This window comes from Erithacus rubecula (assembly GCF_903797595.1).
Source record: "Erithacus rubecula genome assembly, chromosome: 11".
Lineage (NCBI taxonomy): Eukaryota > Metazoa > Chordata > Aves > Passeriformes > Muscicapidae > Erithacus > Erithacus rubecula.
In genome coordinates, this window is record NC_136663.1 from 22,953,494 (window position 1) to 22,969,212 (window position 15,719).

Here is a 15,719-nt window from a genome sequence, read left to right on the forward strand (position 1 = left end):
GCTTTTTTTTTTTTTTTTTTCCCCTTTAGGAGTCTTCCTCCTTCTCTTGCCACTACATTTTATCCAGGAGGCTGGCAGATCCCGCCCAAACTTTCCACCTCACTTTAGAGGGCTTCCAAGTATTTCATTTGACTACAGGTGAAATAGGCACCACCCATAAGAGGACACAGAAAATTACATCTGTCTGTCTGTCTGTCCCTCCCTGGGAACTGGGTTGGGCCTTTCTCCTTGACTGAGCTGCAGGTTTTCCTGAAGGGTCTAAGAACCTAATAATCATTAAGACTTTAGCCTCTGCCAGATTTGTTGTATTAGCCTACAAATACTGGCTTGAGATTAGCCAAGGGCTTTCAACACTTTGGTGATTGAAAATATCTAGTACCCAGGCAACAGGACTGCAGAAGTTTCATTTTTTAGAGAAAAGAAGCCAAAACCAACATGCAGGTGACTGAGGAGCACCCCAGGGCAGGGCAGGAGCAGAACTCTCCTGGCACTTCACTCAGGGCTCAATTCAGCTGAGCACTCTGCTCCCCAGTGTCACCCCCAGCTGCCCACCAGTTTTCCACTTTATCTGACATCCAGCATCTCCAGGGGATGTGCTTCAACATTTGTGTGGCATTAAAATGCATAATAAAATGAGCCTCAGTGTTAGGAGAAATGTGCGTATATGAAGATCTACTCACTGATAACAGCTGCCCATGAAAGTGCTGGGAAACACTTCAGTATTTAATTAAAAGAGGGCACAAGAGAGGAGGCATTACTGCCCAGCAAGGGATCATTAAAGCACACAAGCTTTGGCAGAGCAGAGTGATACTGCACGAACAGGGAAGATCAATATGCACCACTTTGCCTCAGCTCTGCTCCAGCCCTCTTCAAAGGAAACCTTTATGAGCAATAATTTAAGAGCATATTACCCTCCCTCACCTTCTCTCTTGCTATTTCTTTTCTGAGAGCTTGTTATCCAACAGGGAAGCTGGATAGGACAGAAGACAATGAAACTGTCCACAGCAGGAGGGTTGGAACTCAATGAGCTTTAAGGTCCCTCCCAACCCAAACCATTCCATGATTCTGTGATTCTCTTCAGCCTCACAAGACCTGCACCTTCCCTCTGAAAGCAGACAACTTTTTGGGAAAGTTTCCTCTACAGCACTAGAGTTTTATAGCTAATGTAAATCCATCAATTTAAAGTTGGAGGAACTCCTTCCAGGAAGAGCTCAGGAGAGAGGGTTAAGCATACATTAAAATGGATGGAAAGCCTTTATTTGACTCTCTTTTAGCTCTCCAAAACAACCACCATCTGATGCCTCTATCACCATTCCTGCAAATCTCTTCTTGCCAGAAAATGACAAACGATTCCTCCTCCACAGGTAACTCTACACCCCTGTGTCATCTCAACTACCTCATGCAAAGTGAAGATCACCAGCACTCTGCAATCGATTAAAGCCACAAGAGATCAGCCCAATGGCCTATCAAATTTAATCCCCAAGACAGAAATCCGTGCCAGAAAACACAGCCAAAACTCATCTAAGATAGGTCTTTCCATCAAACTCCACAGTCTTTGAAATACACTGCTCTCAAAAAAAAAAAAAAAAATAGTTAAAATAATAAAACAAATTGAAGCTTGCACCTCCTCACACACCTATAGGCAATTGCAGTAGTATGAGGTAACTAGAAATTGTGTTAGGAGATAGTCTCTTCTTTATTCCGATGCCTGTAAACATTTTCTTTAAACAGATTCACTGAATTGTTTAGATTGCAAACACATAAAAGTGAGGAATGTGACTTCATTATCTAGATATATGATACAATCATGAGAGTTTAATTACGAAGTGCTTCATACCCTTACCAGGTCAGCTGCAGAATATGCAATTTAAAAAGTCTATATGTGCTACTTTCCCCTTTCAGTGCTGTTGTTCCCGAACTCTGAAAAGGCAAAACGAACAAAACGAAACAACACTGCGCTCATCAACTTTCCCAAGTGCCGCAGACTTACTGCTTAACTAAGCACAAGCCAAGTTCTGCTGGCCGGATCCCTCCAAGGTGTCACCTCTGCCTTTCCCTATGACAGCGCTCCCGAATTCATCCGCAAGATGAACTTTCAGTGAATTCCCCACCCGATCACCCCACGTGTGGCCAGCGGGACAAGGCTGCCGAGCTATGGGCTACTGACCCCTCGTGCCGAAGGGGCTCGGGTGAGGAGCGCTGCCGCAGGTACTCAGCGGGATGAAACCGCGCTGCTGCGGCACCTGCCCGCCTGCCAGCGCAGGAGCGCTCTGCTCCGGGAAAGGCTCAGCTCCGTCAGCCAGCGGCTCCCGCTGCCCCGTTACCCTGCCCAGCCCGGCGGGCAGCGGGGCACGGCTGAGGCGAGCCCGGCCCTCAGCCCCAGCGCCGCCGCCCTCCCGTCGCGGCGCGGCCACCCGCGGGTGGCTCGGTACTGACCGGCCGTGGGTACGTCGGGGACCAGCTTGAGGGGCCCGATCTGCCGCAGCTGGAACGCCGTCCGCACTTCGTGGCAGCTGGGGGACCTGCCCGCCGCCACCGCGCCGCACAGCCCCGCCGCCAGCAGCCACAGCCCCAGGACGGCGCGGCTCCCGCCGGCGGCCATCTCGCAGCCCGGCCACGGCCGCGGGCGCGGGCCCTCAGCCGGTCCCGGCGGCGGCAGCGCTGCCCCCGCCCGCCGCCCGCGCTCCTCCTCGGCGCGAGCGGCCGCCGCCGCCCCTCCCCGCCCCTCGCAGCGGGGCCCGAGGGGCGCTGCCGCCCCCCGAGCGCGGCGGGGGAGGGCCGGCCCGCAGCGCTGTCGGGGGCAGCCGCGCCGCCGCCGCCCGGCCCCGCGGGACGGTCCCGCTGGAGTTAGCGCTGAGCATCGCTGCGGGCCGGCCGGGGCAGCGCGGGGCAGCGGGAGCGTGCGGAACGGGGAGTGCTCGTGGGGCCGGTCGGTGAGCGCCGGTACCGAGAGCGAACGGCAGGTACAGAGCCCCTGAGCGCTGCCGGGTGCACGCTCCCGCACTCCTGCTCGCTCCTCACATCCCCAGCCGACCACACGGAACGGTCTGCGTGAGACAAGCGTTAACTCCAGCCAGCAGAGAACAGAAACTTTACCGCAGGAAACATATCCTTATACACCAAATAGAAATTGTCCATTTGTACCAAAGCTAGCAGCAGTTCCATCCTCTGTGGACTGGGGGGCATAGCCCTCTCCGGGGGATCACACACCTTCAGAGAGTTGCTCTGCGGTCTTTTCACTCCTCTCAGCAAGCTTTGGTGCCAGCTGCTTTACCACACCTTTGAGCACAGAACTCTGCTCAACACCCATGCATATTTTCCATTTCACAAAAACATTCAATTTCCAGACCCAAGCGGTGTCCCGCAAAGAGTCCCGTTTGCACAGCACCTCTCAGGCATATGGAGCACGTTACCAGGCACAAGAATAACTATTGTTTGAGGCTCTTATGTGTGATTTGAAGGTTGCTTGCAACCCTCAAGATGCTTCTAATGTGCTTTTGGAGCAGCGGGGGAGCCCACCTGCAGCTCATTTAACTATTGCACATTCCCATAGGTAGTAATGAGAGGCTGAGCTCAAGTGCTGAAGTTGCCTGAGTTGTATTTTAATAGCTAAAAGCTCAAATCCTTTAAGCAATTTACTTGTATTAACTTTTTTCCTATCAAGACAACAAAAGATGAATTTCCCTCTTTTTTTTTTTTTTTTTTTTTTTTTTTTTTTTTTTTTGAGAATAAAAACCCCAAACAATTTGATGTTTTAACTCGTAAACTAAATCATTTAACTTGTAAACTAAATGAAAAAAACAACCAGGAAAAACAGACCAGCCCTATAATCAGGCTTCTTAATTCAGAAGTCACCTTGAAAACTCTCTGCTCACCCATTCAGAGCTGCAGTGCCTGGCTCATCCTGCAGTTTTCCAAGGTCACACAAGAGCCAGGACACGATGGAGCAAGCCAGCACACCAGAAGGGCTGACCCCTAGGAAGTCCAGAGCCCATGGACACCGAGGCAGGTTACACTTGTCAGCAAGGCTGGAGTTACACACACACATTAACAAGTGGAGGTGGCAACAGGTAATGAAAGAGAGACGAGGGAATAATCAGCATCAGTGACAGAACAAATTAGCATCATAAGGCACAGTACTCCAGCTGCCAAACCATTGTGCAATATGTGGGTTTATGAACCCAAGGAAGATTAACAAGTTGCCCCCAGTTGCATTTTGTTTAACCTCGGGCCCAATCCTAAAATACTTTATTCAGACAATACCCCCATTGACTTCAGTGGGAGTTCTGCCAGAAAAGAAATGGCAGGATGATGGATCTCCCAAATAATTTACTTGACAAATAACAGCATTATTTGGCATATACGTTATTCTATGAATAGCATTGAATCAGTCCTGTGCAAGGGCTTGAGGCATTTAATTCAGTGCAGTTTTTGCTATTGTTTTCAGTGGGTGGCAAATTCAAATCCCTAGTTCTTTTCTAACATGATTTGTTTTAGTGCCTCATCTTTATATGATGGGTGTTCTTTTCATCACCTGTCTTTTTAAGTTATGTCATTTATTTGTACTTTTTAATTGGTCCTCATATTGTTAGCAGAGGACAGCCCATTACATCATCTCCAGTTCCCCTCCTTGCCTCAAAATCCTGCTAAGAAGCCAGAATTATTTCTGTGCCCAGCAGAAAATTCAGTGAACTGGAATGTCCATACATGTAGTACTGGTTACTCCATTACATGAGGAAACATTCTTTCTCCTGATTTTGTGATATCTATATTGAGAAACCTTAAACAAAGAAGGCATGTTATATTTCTCAGGCTGGAATTTGGGATTTCTTTCCTCTCTCTTCTAAAAGAAAAAAAAAGTAGGCCTTCCACACACTGCTTAGGAGTGTGTTTTTGCCCCTGATTATATCCATAACAATGAGATAGTGGTTAACACCTGAGCAGCCCCAGGTGATGTGCATGCACACAGTCCACAGGTAAATGCTGACTCAGGGGTGACAGGATGTGTCAGGGTGTAACAGGGTCACACCTCCTGACACTGCTTAGGTGACAAATGAGAACCTTCTGGCACCACTGAGCATCCAGGATTGCTGGTTGCACCCAGCAGGTGAAAAGTGGCAGACACTTCAGGTGTCTGTCCCTGCAAAGTGATCCTCAGACCTGATGTCATGTTTGGCATCCCAGAGTTCTGGAAGCACACAGCACAGGCATAGAACAGTGGGCTCCAGGGAATGTAGCCCCCATTTCTCCAAACACACACTCCACATACAGCAGGGCTGGCTCTGGTGGAGGTAGGCAGGTGCAAACACTGGCCTGAGAGCTCTGCTGGAACAGGGCTGCAGATAACACAGAGCTGTAGAGCCAATTATTGTACATGACATTCTACCACACTTGAGCAATTTGCTTGGAACAATCACAGTTTACCTTGTCAACAGGTGTCTTGTATTTTGACAAATGAATATTTATCAACTGTACATCAATGAGAACTGTATCACTACTTCTTACAATGAATGGCCACATAAATCTGCCCAAACAATCCACTCAGCCTAATCCTGCTAAAGTGACCACAGTACTCAGCATGAGCTTTGGATGTGTAAGAAAAGCTGGGATCAGGCTTAGAAACAGGGTTTTGTGTGCCTGCTGCCTCAGCCCTTCTCTGGTTGAATATAGCTGGAGCTTTGCCAGTGATTTAAATGGAAGCTGGACTAATTCCCTTATGTTTAAGATAAGCTCATCTCCAACTGGACTTTCCACCAATGGGACTTAATGGGCACGAGGTCTGCTCTTGCCAGTTTGGCTTCCAGAGGAAAGCCTTGCTGTTTGTGTCTCAGCCATGCCAGGAAAGGCAGCAATCCAGTCTTTACAGCCTGATTCTATCTTGGAGGTCCAGTTCTTCAAGGCACATGTTTCACTGAGGCACCTGAAGAACTCAGTGGACAGAAGCAAAATTAAGGAACCTGTTTATGTCATTGGGATAAGCCCAAGTGACATGCTGATTTTCATTTTAAAAACAACTTAATCAACCTCAAAAGAAGTGTAAAATCCTCCATCTGTAATTAAGACTTGTTTCCTTTTTCAGCGTTTTATAATTTTCTGGTGTTTCTTCTCTTAAGAGAATTAAATTTATTTTCTGAAGACTATTTCAAGTCAAATCAAACTTTAAAGCTGAGTATGAAATTTTAAATATAGCAAAAAAGTCATGCATGAAATATTCATAAATATGCCAGGACTAAAAAGCACTGCTAGAAATTTATTTCTGGTGATTTTACTAAAAATTTTCTCACCCTGTTAAATGATGAACACTATGAAACTCTTAGAAAAATTATCAGTCTATGCCTACCATTGTTTTTTTGGGTTGGCTTTTTTTTTCAGTGTTGTTTTGGTTTTTTTTTTGTTTTTGTTTAGAGATCCCATTTCCTTCTCCTTCCCTCCCAGTATTGAGCACAAAGAGAATGATCATGCTGCCACACCATGAATTGTTTTCCATGCTGCATATACTCCACACAGAAAAAATGTGTGCAGACCTTTTTGATGGTCAGAATGCAGTATTCCTGTGCTGCCTCATTATTTCAGGGATATTTTTCACTTTACCAGACCTATTGAAATGCACACTTTAGAAATGCCTGTGTACTTCTTTTTTTTTTTTTTTTTTTTTTTTTTTCCCTGAAAAAACCCCATCTGAAATACCTGAAAATTACAGCCATTAACTTTACCATAACACTACTTTTGAAAAAAATTATTAGACCACCAACCAATCAAAGATCTATGGAAGAAATACAATTGATGTGACAACCCAGGCAGTCAAAACAGCCACTAGTTAAGAGAAAACATCCTATAGACAATGCTGAAGATATTTTTTTATCTTTTTCCAGTGCTTCAACAGTGAGAGAACAATTATTTGGTATCAGACCAAAACTCCTGCAGCCCTTGACTTATCTCCAGTGGCAGAGATCAGACCTGCTGTGCTTATTTAGAGATTACACCGTGTACAGCATATCAGAGCTCTCCCTCTCTAAATCTCTTCCAAGTACCATCCTGGCCCCCAGAGACTGCTGTGAGCTGAGAGCATCAGCCCAAACTCCCAGACAGCAGCTTTTTGGTCATTAAAAAAAATGCCATGAGAAAGAATTATCTCAAAATCTCACTGGAAATGTAAGGGAGAAAAGGCACAGATTTTAGTGACTCAGAAAAACAGCACCTCCCAGGGCTGATGTGAGACAGTCCAAGAGGAACACCATGGGAAGGTGACTGTGTGGTATCAGCCTTCCCATCTCTGTAATACCAGCTCTTTCTGTCTGAATTCTTCCTCAGTCATCCTGGTCACCAAGCAGCTGAGAAAATGAATATACTCTTTGCCCTCACCTGCATGGCTCAGCATACAAATTAATTTAACTGGGACAAGCGAGAAGGTTCTGAACTTTCTCATGTGAGAAGCTGCCTCACAGCCCAAGGGAAATCAACAAGATTACTCAAGGAGTAAAGGCTGCACAACACCAGCAGAAGCATCTAGGTCTGGTTTCACTTACTTCAAAATACTAATGATGGAAATAAGTTTCATATTTAAAGTCAGACTGGATACACAGGGAAGAGGGATATGTGGACTCAGGCTGTGACAGGGCATTCACGCTTCTCTGAGCAGTTGTAATGCACATCAGCCACCCCCTCACCTCCCACAAAATTTCTGCTTGGGGCTTCCACAGTGACAGACACACATCACAGTTAAAGTGCTGAATTTAGCATTAAAATATGCATCAAAAGCTGCCTATAATTTCTGATAACCTTACAAGAACTCCTGGCTTTTTCCTCCCTGACAGGTAAAGATCACAACATGTTGGCTGCCTGCCTGTAATTCCTGAGGCTTACAAGAACTCCTGGCTTTTTCCTCCCTGACAGGTAAAGATCACAACATTTTGGACTTTATTAACAGACATTGTTATTGAATTCAAAGCTGCTTCTAAAACTTCAATTTATTCTTCTTAGAAAATAGTGCCCTTATTCAAAAGCTTATGGTATGGAACAAGATCATCTTCCAAAAGTACTATTTAATAAAAAATTTAAAAGATCACATAAAATTTATAATAGAAATGTGAATAGGATCATTATAATATTTGTAATAGCTTTTTCTGGCAGAACAAAATGCTAGATACTTTCACTTTTCTAGCTGGGCACTCAGAAGAGCTGCTTTTTAACTATGTGTCAGAATTTGAAGTTAATTAAAACTAATTGCCCACTGTACTGTAAGCGATGCCACTGCATTTTCAAATAGCTCTGTTTCCATGGGATGATTTACTTAAAACTGATGTCTCTCATTGACTGAGTTCTGGGTTTGCCTTAATTGTATTGTTCAAGTTGTTTATCTTTGCTTTCTGCCTTGCAACTTTACATGAAAGGTCATCAATAGCAAAGTTCCTCGCTAAGATTGACACTTTATCAACATGAGAAAAAGCATCCTAGAATATAAACTAGTTTATCAAAATAAATGAACTCCTTTGACATCTCACATTACCATTCCCAGCAGTCACCACTTTCTGTCCTCAGAATATCTGTTTATGTGCTCAGTTTTGTAGCAAAAACTTTATAACTCAGAACCACTGTAGTGGTACAGCAGCATTTGTTATCTTTCCCACATGGGGGTAAATTAAAATTCTTTATTGAGAACATGTGCATACCAAGAGCCTTCCTGCTGCTCCCACCTGCCACTGGTGTGCACACAGACCTGTTCAACCTCATGTGTCCAGAGTGAAAGTCTCTGTGTGCTGGATCACACCAAGTGGCAGCATCTCCTTTATGGGAGTCTGTGAAGGGTGAAAATCCAGGGTTAAATAGGGGCACATGTGGCCAGGCACAAGTTTCTGCAGCTGCCCTCCAGCACGAGGGGCTGCAGGAGCACAGGGGGATTATGTCTGTCAGGAGTACAAGAAAGGGGAGGAGGAGAGTGCTCTGGATTTCTCATGGCACAGGTCAAGTCCAGTGAGAAAGCACAGCCCTTCCTGCAGCTGTGACAACAGCAGGCTGGCTGCCACCACACTGATGCACAGCATGGCATCTGCACATCACCTGATGGCAGCAGTGCCTTCAGCTCACCTGCTTCCCCACCTGGCATCTGCAAAGGGTGCTGGGACCCAATTTTTGGCAAGGCCTGATGCTGTGGGAATGCAGACTCCACAGGAACAACAATTGCTCCTTTCCCTGTGGTTTGGTTGTGGGAATTACCCCAGGACATCCAACAACAACCCTGATGAAGTTTACCACACAGCCAGCACACAGCACCTGCCCTTAACCAAAGCATGTTTCAGTCAGCACACAGCATCCCTGGCACCAGCAACCAGCAGGGAGCTGGAAGTAGGTCCTGATGATAACTTTTGTTGCTATAGAAAATGTACTATAGAGGACCAGATGCTGTATAATCATATTTTCCAGACTAAGAACATGCCTTCAAAATTAAATTTTACAAGCACAAGCTCGCCTCACATTCCCTGAAGTCAAATCCTGCCCAAATCCATCCCAAGTACAAAGACTCCTATTCCAGCCCACCTCCAGAGGTCAGGTGGTGGTCAAATGAGACAGACAATTGGCTCTGCAGACAGTTTTCAGCTTGCCTTGCACTTTTGGACAAGAGCCTCTGCAAAGTCACTTAGCACAACTCATCTGCATAGACATCCACTGGGTGTATGATGGGCTGCAGGGCAAAAAATTGTGTTAAAAATTGCTGGCATGGAGACATCCCATCATTTACCAGTACAATGTGCAGCAGAGAGATGTACAAAGTGATAGACATGAAAAAAAGCAGCATATTTAATCAAGTCCAACTTCCAGATGTTAGATCCATACAGTATTCCTAGTCCACTTCATTATGAAGGGCAACAGCAGCTTGATAGCCTAGAGAGTGGATCAGCAAGAGCAGGACAGGCACAAGTCACTGTTGAAATATGCCTGGGAAGTTTGCCTGAGCTGTCTGAAGCACATTTGGTTAAAATATGCTATTCATAAAAAATATTTGAGAAGAGTTTTTTCTAATTGGCATTCAACTGTCAGGTTTAGACAAACACTCTTGTTAAAGATCCCGTGGCAGAAGACTTTGTGATAAACATTTCCAACAGGAGAATTCTGGAGTGGAAGTGCACATTTCAAGAAAACTGTGAAAAGCTCCTTGGTTCCACAGTGCTAGAAGCAAGTCTTACAGTTTCTTTTTCATTCAGCAGCTGCCCAGTCCATTCCCTGCAAAGGGACTAGTAGAGGTGTCCCTCAGAGGAGGAGCTGGAATTGAGAAAGCCTCTGGCATAACTTCTTCTGTAGGATCATCATTAGTACCAACACTCAGCACCTTTGCAAACTGTGGAAGTGTGACACAGAATCAGAAAACTGAAGAGTAAGCACACTGGGTTACAATTTTAGTGTAACATGTACCATTGTGTTTTTTAAAACTATATTTAACAACTGGTTTCTTTTGTTTAAATATTGAAAATCACCTTTTGCTTTCACATCACACCATAAAGGGACTGGTAGATATAATGCAACAAGTAATCCTGGAGCTGAAAAGTGCTTTTCAAGGGGAGAGAACCTGAATGCAACAGCTCGGTTAAACCCTGTGTGTGAGTGCAAACTTTTCCTAGTTGGTTTTGTTCATGAGTAGCACAGCAATTGCTGCAATTCTTCACATGAGTGAAACAGGGATGTTCAACCCCTTAAGCTCCAGTGCTGCTGTGGGAAAAACCCTTAATGTCCATCAATTTCAGTTAAAGTTTTTTCCCTGTATTCATGGTTCTTGCCAGCAGATCAGCAATTCCTGTTGCAGCTCATCTGGGGACACATCACTGCAGCTTCTTAATGCCATGAGTTTTGTGGTGCTTTCACTAGCAGAGGGGAGAACAAACAGTGACACAACTCCCCTGTTTGGGGTCAGGCTGCTGCCACCCCTCCCTCAGCACTCCAGGATGCTGAGCAGGTCCGGGCCTCATCTGCTGGACACTGAATTTTTCACCAAATGCACATGGCTGTAATCTCTCTTCTCCAAGAGACTGCAGGGAAAGGCAGATGAGCCCTGTGCAAGTATAAATTAATGCTGACATTTGCTGGAATGATGTACTCTCTCGAGCCTCTGCATCTATGACGCCAATAGAGGCTGCTGGCGACACGAGTTTATATGCAACTTTCTGCTCAATCAGAGCATCATCTGCACAAATCAAGCACTTGGGAGACATCCTGAGATTTGTGATGGTCCCTAGAGCCATAGCTGGGTTCTGAGCCATCTATTCTCACTGACTGCTGAGATTCCTTTCAGGCAATTTTAAGTGACAGAACTGAGGATAAATCCCACCCGTATTTCACAAAGTAACAGGCAAGCTTTGTTTGACTTTGAAGTACAGATTACTCAGTGCTGATAGCACTACCTATTCCACACTGCTCATTTTCTTTCTTCAAAACCAAACCCAGGGCTGGTTTATAAGTGGATTTCTGCCCTGCACAGTAAATCTAGGACAAATGTGGGCCCCGAGGCATGACACCTGTTATCCCCAAGTTCTTCACACAGAGAGTTGAATGAATCAGGTTTCTCTAACCTAGTGGCACACTGTGTATGTGTGGTCCAAGACTCCTCAAAAACGAGTGCAAAGCTCCTGAGACCCCAGTGAGCTCTGGGACAGGTCTGCTGTGGCCTGGTGCTCCTGTAGGTGTTTGTCTCTGAGAATTCAGAGACAAGGATTGGTGCCATACTGTAACTCCTAAGAATCTCCTAACATCCACTTTCTGCAGAACTTTTGCCTTCCAAGTCAGCAGTTCCAGCACACTGGGAGTACTTCAGCCTGAAGCTGAGGGTGTCAATGTTTTCTTAATAGGGTTTCTATACCTTCCATCAAACAATGTCTTAACCACAGCTCTTCTCAATGACTGAAGTCAGTGTGCAAGAATTTAGCCCTTTAAGCTATGAATTACAGGCATAGATCTATCCAAAATAAAGCCTTAAAAGTAACCAACAAACTGTATATTAGGACTAGGTGTATATACTCACAGCCAGAATCTGCACTTAAAGATGTTGATACGTGGCAAGCATCGTTATGAAGGAAAACACAGAGCATGAGCAGAGGTTTTTTTTAGCTCTGATATACCACTTAAGCTGTGGCATGGTTCATTTGCTGAAATGGAATATAATATGTCTTTGTATTGAATTATACTTGGGTTGGTTATTAAATGAAAACTATTATTCCATTATAGCCATAAGAAATGGGAGTGCTGCATATGGCTCTGTGCAATCCATTAACTGGCTTATGGAGCCCAAGACCCTTCAGAGACCATTACAAATCCATTCCATGGCCCTCTCTGCCAGATTTTACACTCTGATATCTGGACTCGAGGAAAGAGGCATAAAGCTCTGTAGAACCACAATTAATCAGCCTTTATACACTGTTTGTGGCAGCACAGACAAAGAATATTCTAAGCTTAAACCTATTTCTCGTGTATTGTTTTTTAGGTGTGTGTGATGCATGGAAACAGCTTCACTTTTCTAGGCTGATGTGCTAGCCTGAGTACATCAGGCTGAAGAGTTCACTAGCAGCTCATCTGCACCAATGCCCATCTGAACCTGCCTCTTGCAAGGCAGTAATTAACAATACAATAATTAACAAAACAAGGCAATAATCTTGCACTATGGGGATATTTTCCAAAGGCACAAAAAGTGAATAAAAAGGAGAGTTACCCTAAGTGACTAATAGACAATCTTCCTTAATATTCCTTCTGGTGTCTGGGGTATTTTTATGCAGAGCTCTATTTTCTGTGTACAGAATCTTTAATATTAGAATTATTTACAATGGTTCAGCAAGATAATTTGTTTTTGCAGTTTTCTTTGAAACAATATGATCATCCAGCTATGAGTTGGCATGGTTTGTGTTTAATAAAGGTCAAGCTTAAAGTGTGAAATCGATCTTTTGCAATTTTCTTTTCTATCATCTAATGTGGGAGGGCAGCTTGGATTTAAAAGACAACAGGTTAATGACTCCAACAAAGATGCTAGTTGAAAGCAAAAGTTTGATCCAAGTTTTAATTAGGAATGTTTTTCTACCCAAAATGAGTCTTTCCTTTAGGTTATATTTGGAATTTTCCAAGCTGATACAATCAGTGTATATAATCAGAGTTCACCAACTCAACATTGGTACTCAAACTTTTACCTGGAAATGGTGATGACAGAACGAGGTGTTGGCTCCCTGTGGGTCTGGACAGGACTCATGAACATGTAATACAGAAGTCACACAGAAAATGGTTTGTCACCAAAGCAGGGGAAAGGCTGCAGTGAGTTGCAACCTTCTACACAGCAGCATTCAGCCCAGGAGAGGGACAGAAGGGAGGCCTTGGCAAAGGTGGTGACACAGAGACAACAAATCCAACTGCTGGAAAAGGACACCTGGCTCTTTTTGACCCATTCAAGGTAGAACTGAGCATCTCTTCACTGATGTCCAGAGGATGTTCCTTACTAACTTCTAAGAGAGAGGAAAATGCAGGAAAAGACACAAGGAAGAGCCAAGCAGGAATTGAGAGGTGCTTGGAGAGCAATGGCATTGACAGTGCAGTGTGTTAGCACTCCCACTGCCACAGCTTTGAAATATGCCTTTACTTCAGACAAACACAATCTTATGTATCTAGTACATTTTCTGGCAATAGAGTGAAAGCTGATGTGCTAAAAATGCATGACTCATGCAGGCTGTTACACTTCATTTCCTCCCGAGGAAAGACAACTGCTCTTGTCTTTGTCTTAGGGCCAACATTTTGGGTAATCTACCTTTGACACTTACAGCCCTAAGCCAGTTGGGATTTCTCCCTGGGCCAATTCCCAATCCCTCTTCCAAACAGACCAAATGCAAAAAGCTGATGCAATTCCTCAAAAGCATGAGGTGGCTGTGCAATGGCTGTGGGCTGCCTTAGCAAGGCAGTAATTAATTGTCTAATTAGCTGATCTGAATCACTACCACTGTGCACACAGGTGAGCTGTGACAACAAAACATCTTTTTGGCAGGCCTGTTGTGATCTGTCATAGCTCAGCACAGGAGTAGAGACAGCCCCACCTCCAAGATATCCAATCTGCTTTACAGGAATGAGCTCTGAACTACAGGAGACAGGAACTCAAGGGGTTTTTTTTTCATATTTTTGTTGACCTATTGTTACCAGGGTCAAAGTTATTTCAAGTTACACCAAACTCCACCACCAGGAATTTTCCTATGGACTTCTTTCTTCATTCAGTAAATTCATTCAGAGGAGCTGAGAGCAGATGCATACACAGAGGTGATAGAAGAGGGAAACCTGCCCACCTTGGCAGCATCTAGGAGCATCTGGTAACAATAACATATCAGAGGTTGCTGTTTGACTTAAGGAGACTGTTCCTAATGCAACAGAAAACCCTTCCCACAACTGGCAAAAAGAACTTGACAAATTCCTTTTTGTTCTATTTTTCCCACTATTTTCAATACCATGTCAAGCTTGTGGCCAGAAGGGATCCTCCTTTCTGTAACTCCTCAATAGGGAACTTGCCCTTTTTTTTCTTTTTTATTTTTTTTTTCTCCTTAGTACTTAGTACTTTCTCTGCTTTTGAAGAAAGGGGAGCAGCCGAAAAAGATCTCAAAAATGTTCTCAAGGCAACATCTTGCTGGAAACAGGAATGGGAGATAATTCAATCTGCTAATTGATGTTGATGGCAGACATGCTCCTTCTGGGTACTTAAGGTCCTCCTGATATCTGATCAGCTCAGTCTTTAAAGCCCCTTCCTAGAAACTCTTGAAAAATCTAAATGTATTTTTTAGTCCCCAGGCTAAAAATTAGGTGAGTTGCAATCATGTCCATTCCAAATTCTTCTGACTGAAGAATTTCTATTATTAGGAAAATTCAACTCTATTGATACCTCAATTCGCCCACGAGAAAACAGGCATGATGCACTTTTTAGGTGCTACATTCCTTATAGAAAAAGTTAAAAAGGCATTCCTTACGTCAAGCTGCCTGAATAATTGTCCCTCATTTTATTTCCTTTCTAGAAAAACACCTCTTCCCCAGTCCTTATTTCATAACAAAGGGAAGAGGAGCATCCACAGAAATTTGCAATCAGGACCTCCACAGCTGGTCATTGTACCAGGGAAATCATACAAACGACCCCCTCCTGTGCCCCTTGTTTCACCAGGATAAATCTGCATTCCCACTTCCCCTCCTACAAGGACAGTGGAGCTCACTGAAGCTGCCAGAGCCAACAGAACAATCTCTCATCCTCTCTGACTGCAAGGGGAAAAAAACCCAAAAACTGCTTTGGCGGAGCCCAGGGGGCTTGGAGGTCTCTGCAATGACCAGGCATCAGTGGAATTGTAATTAACTGCCAGAAATAGGCACACAGGGGCTGCCTCTGGTTTTCAGGGATCTGCCCTCTCCAGAGGGAGCCTCTATTAGGAGGCACCCTGCAGAAAAATGCCCTGCCACTAATTTAAGATTCCACCTGAAGAAGGGTAGGAATTTCACATAAAATGAGAATTTCATAAATTGTAAGATTTCAGCAAGCTGGGGCAAATCTCTGGAGGAGGTAAAACTTCAAATAGAAACATACAACTTACTATTAAAGGCAAAGGCAGCTCAAAGGATTTCATATGGAGAAAAACAAGCTGGAAAACCTTTTATCTCCTGAGAAGCAGTGTCCTCTCAACACTTTTTGGCTAAGGAATCATTTGGATCAGATAATTTTGGGGAGGGTAATTTCT

The 15,719-nt window shown here is 44.4% G+C and overlaps 2 protein-coding genes across 3 annotated transcripts in view; both read right to left on the reverse strand.

Moving 5' to 3' along the window:
* Positions 1-2,765, reverse strand: part of LOC306806561 (glypican-5-like) — a 314,600-nt gene extending 311,835 nt beyond the window's left edge. The window contains exon 1 of one of the 2 annotated variants that reach the window (XM_079315414.1): positions 2,437-2,765. In XM_079315414.1, coding sequence (XP_079171540.1) covers positions 2,437-2,602 — 166 coding nt within the window. In that variant the 5' untranslated portion in view covers positions 2,603-2,765. The remainder of the gene's footprint in view (positions 1-2,436) is intronic. The other variant, XM_079315413.1, reaches the window with a different exon arrangement.
* ADIPOQ (adiponectin, C1Q and collagen domain containing) overlaps positions 1-15,719 on the reverse strand; it is a 303,274-nt gene that overhangs the window by 212,679 nt on the left and 74,876 nt on the right. The window lies entirely within an intron of this gene.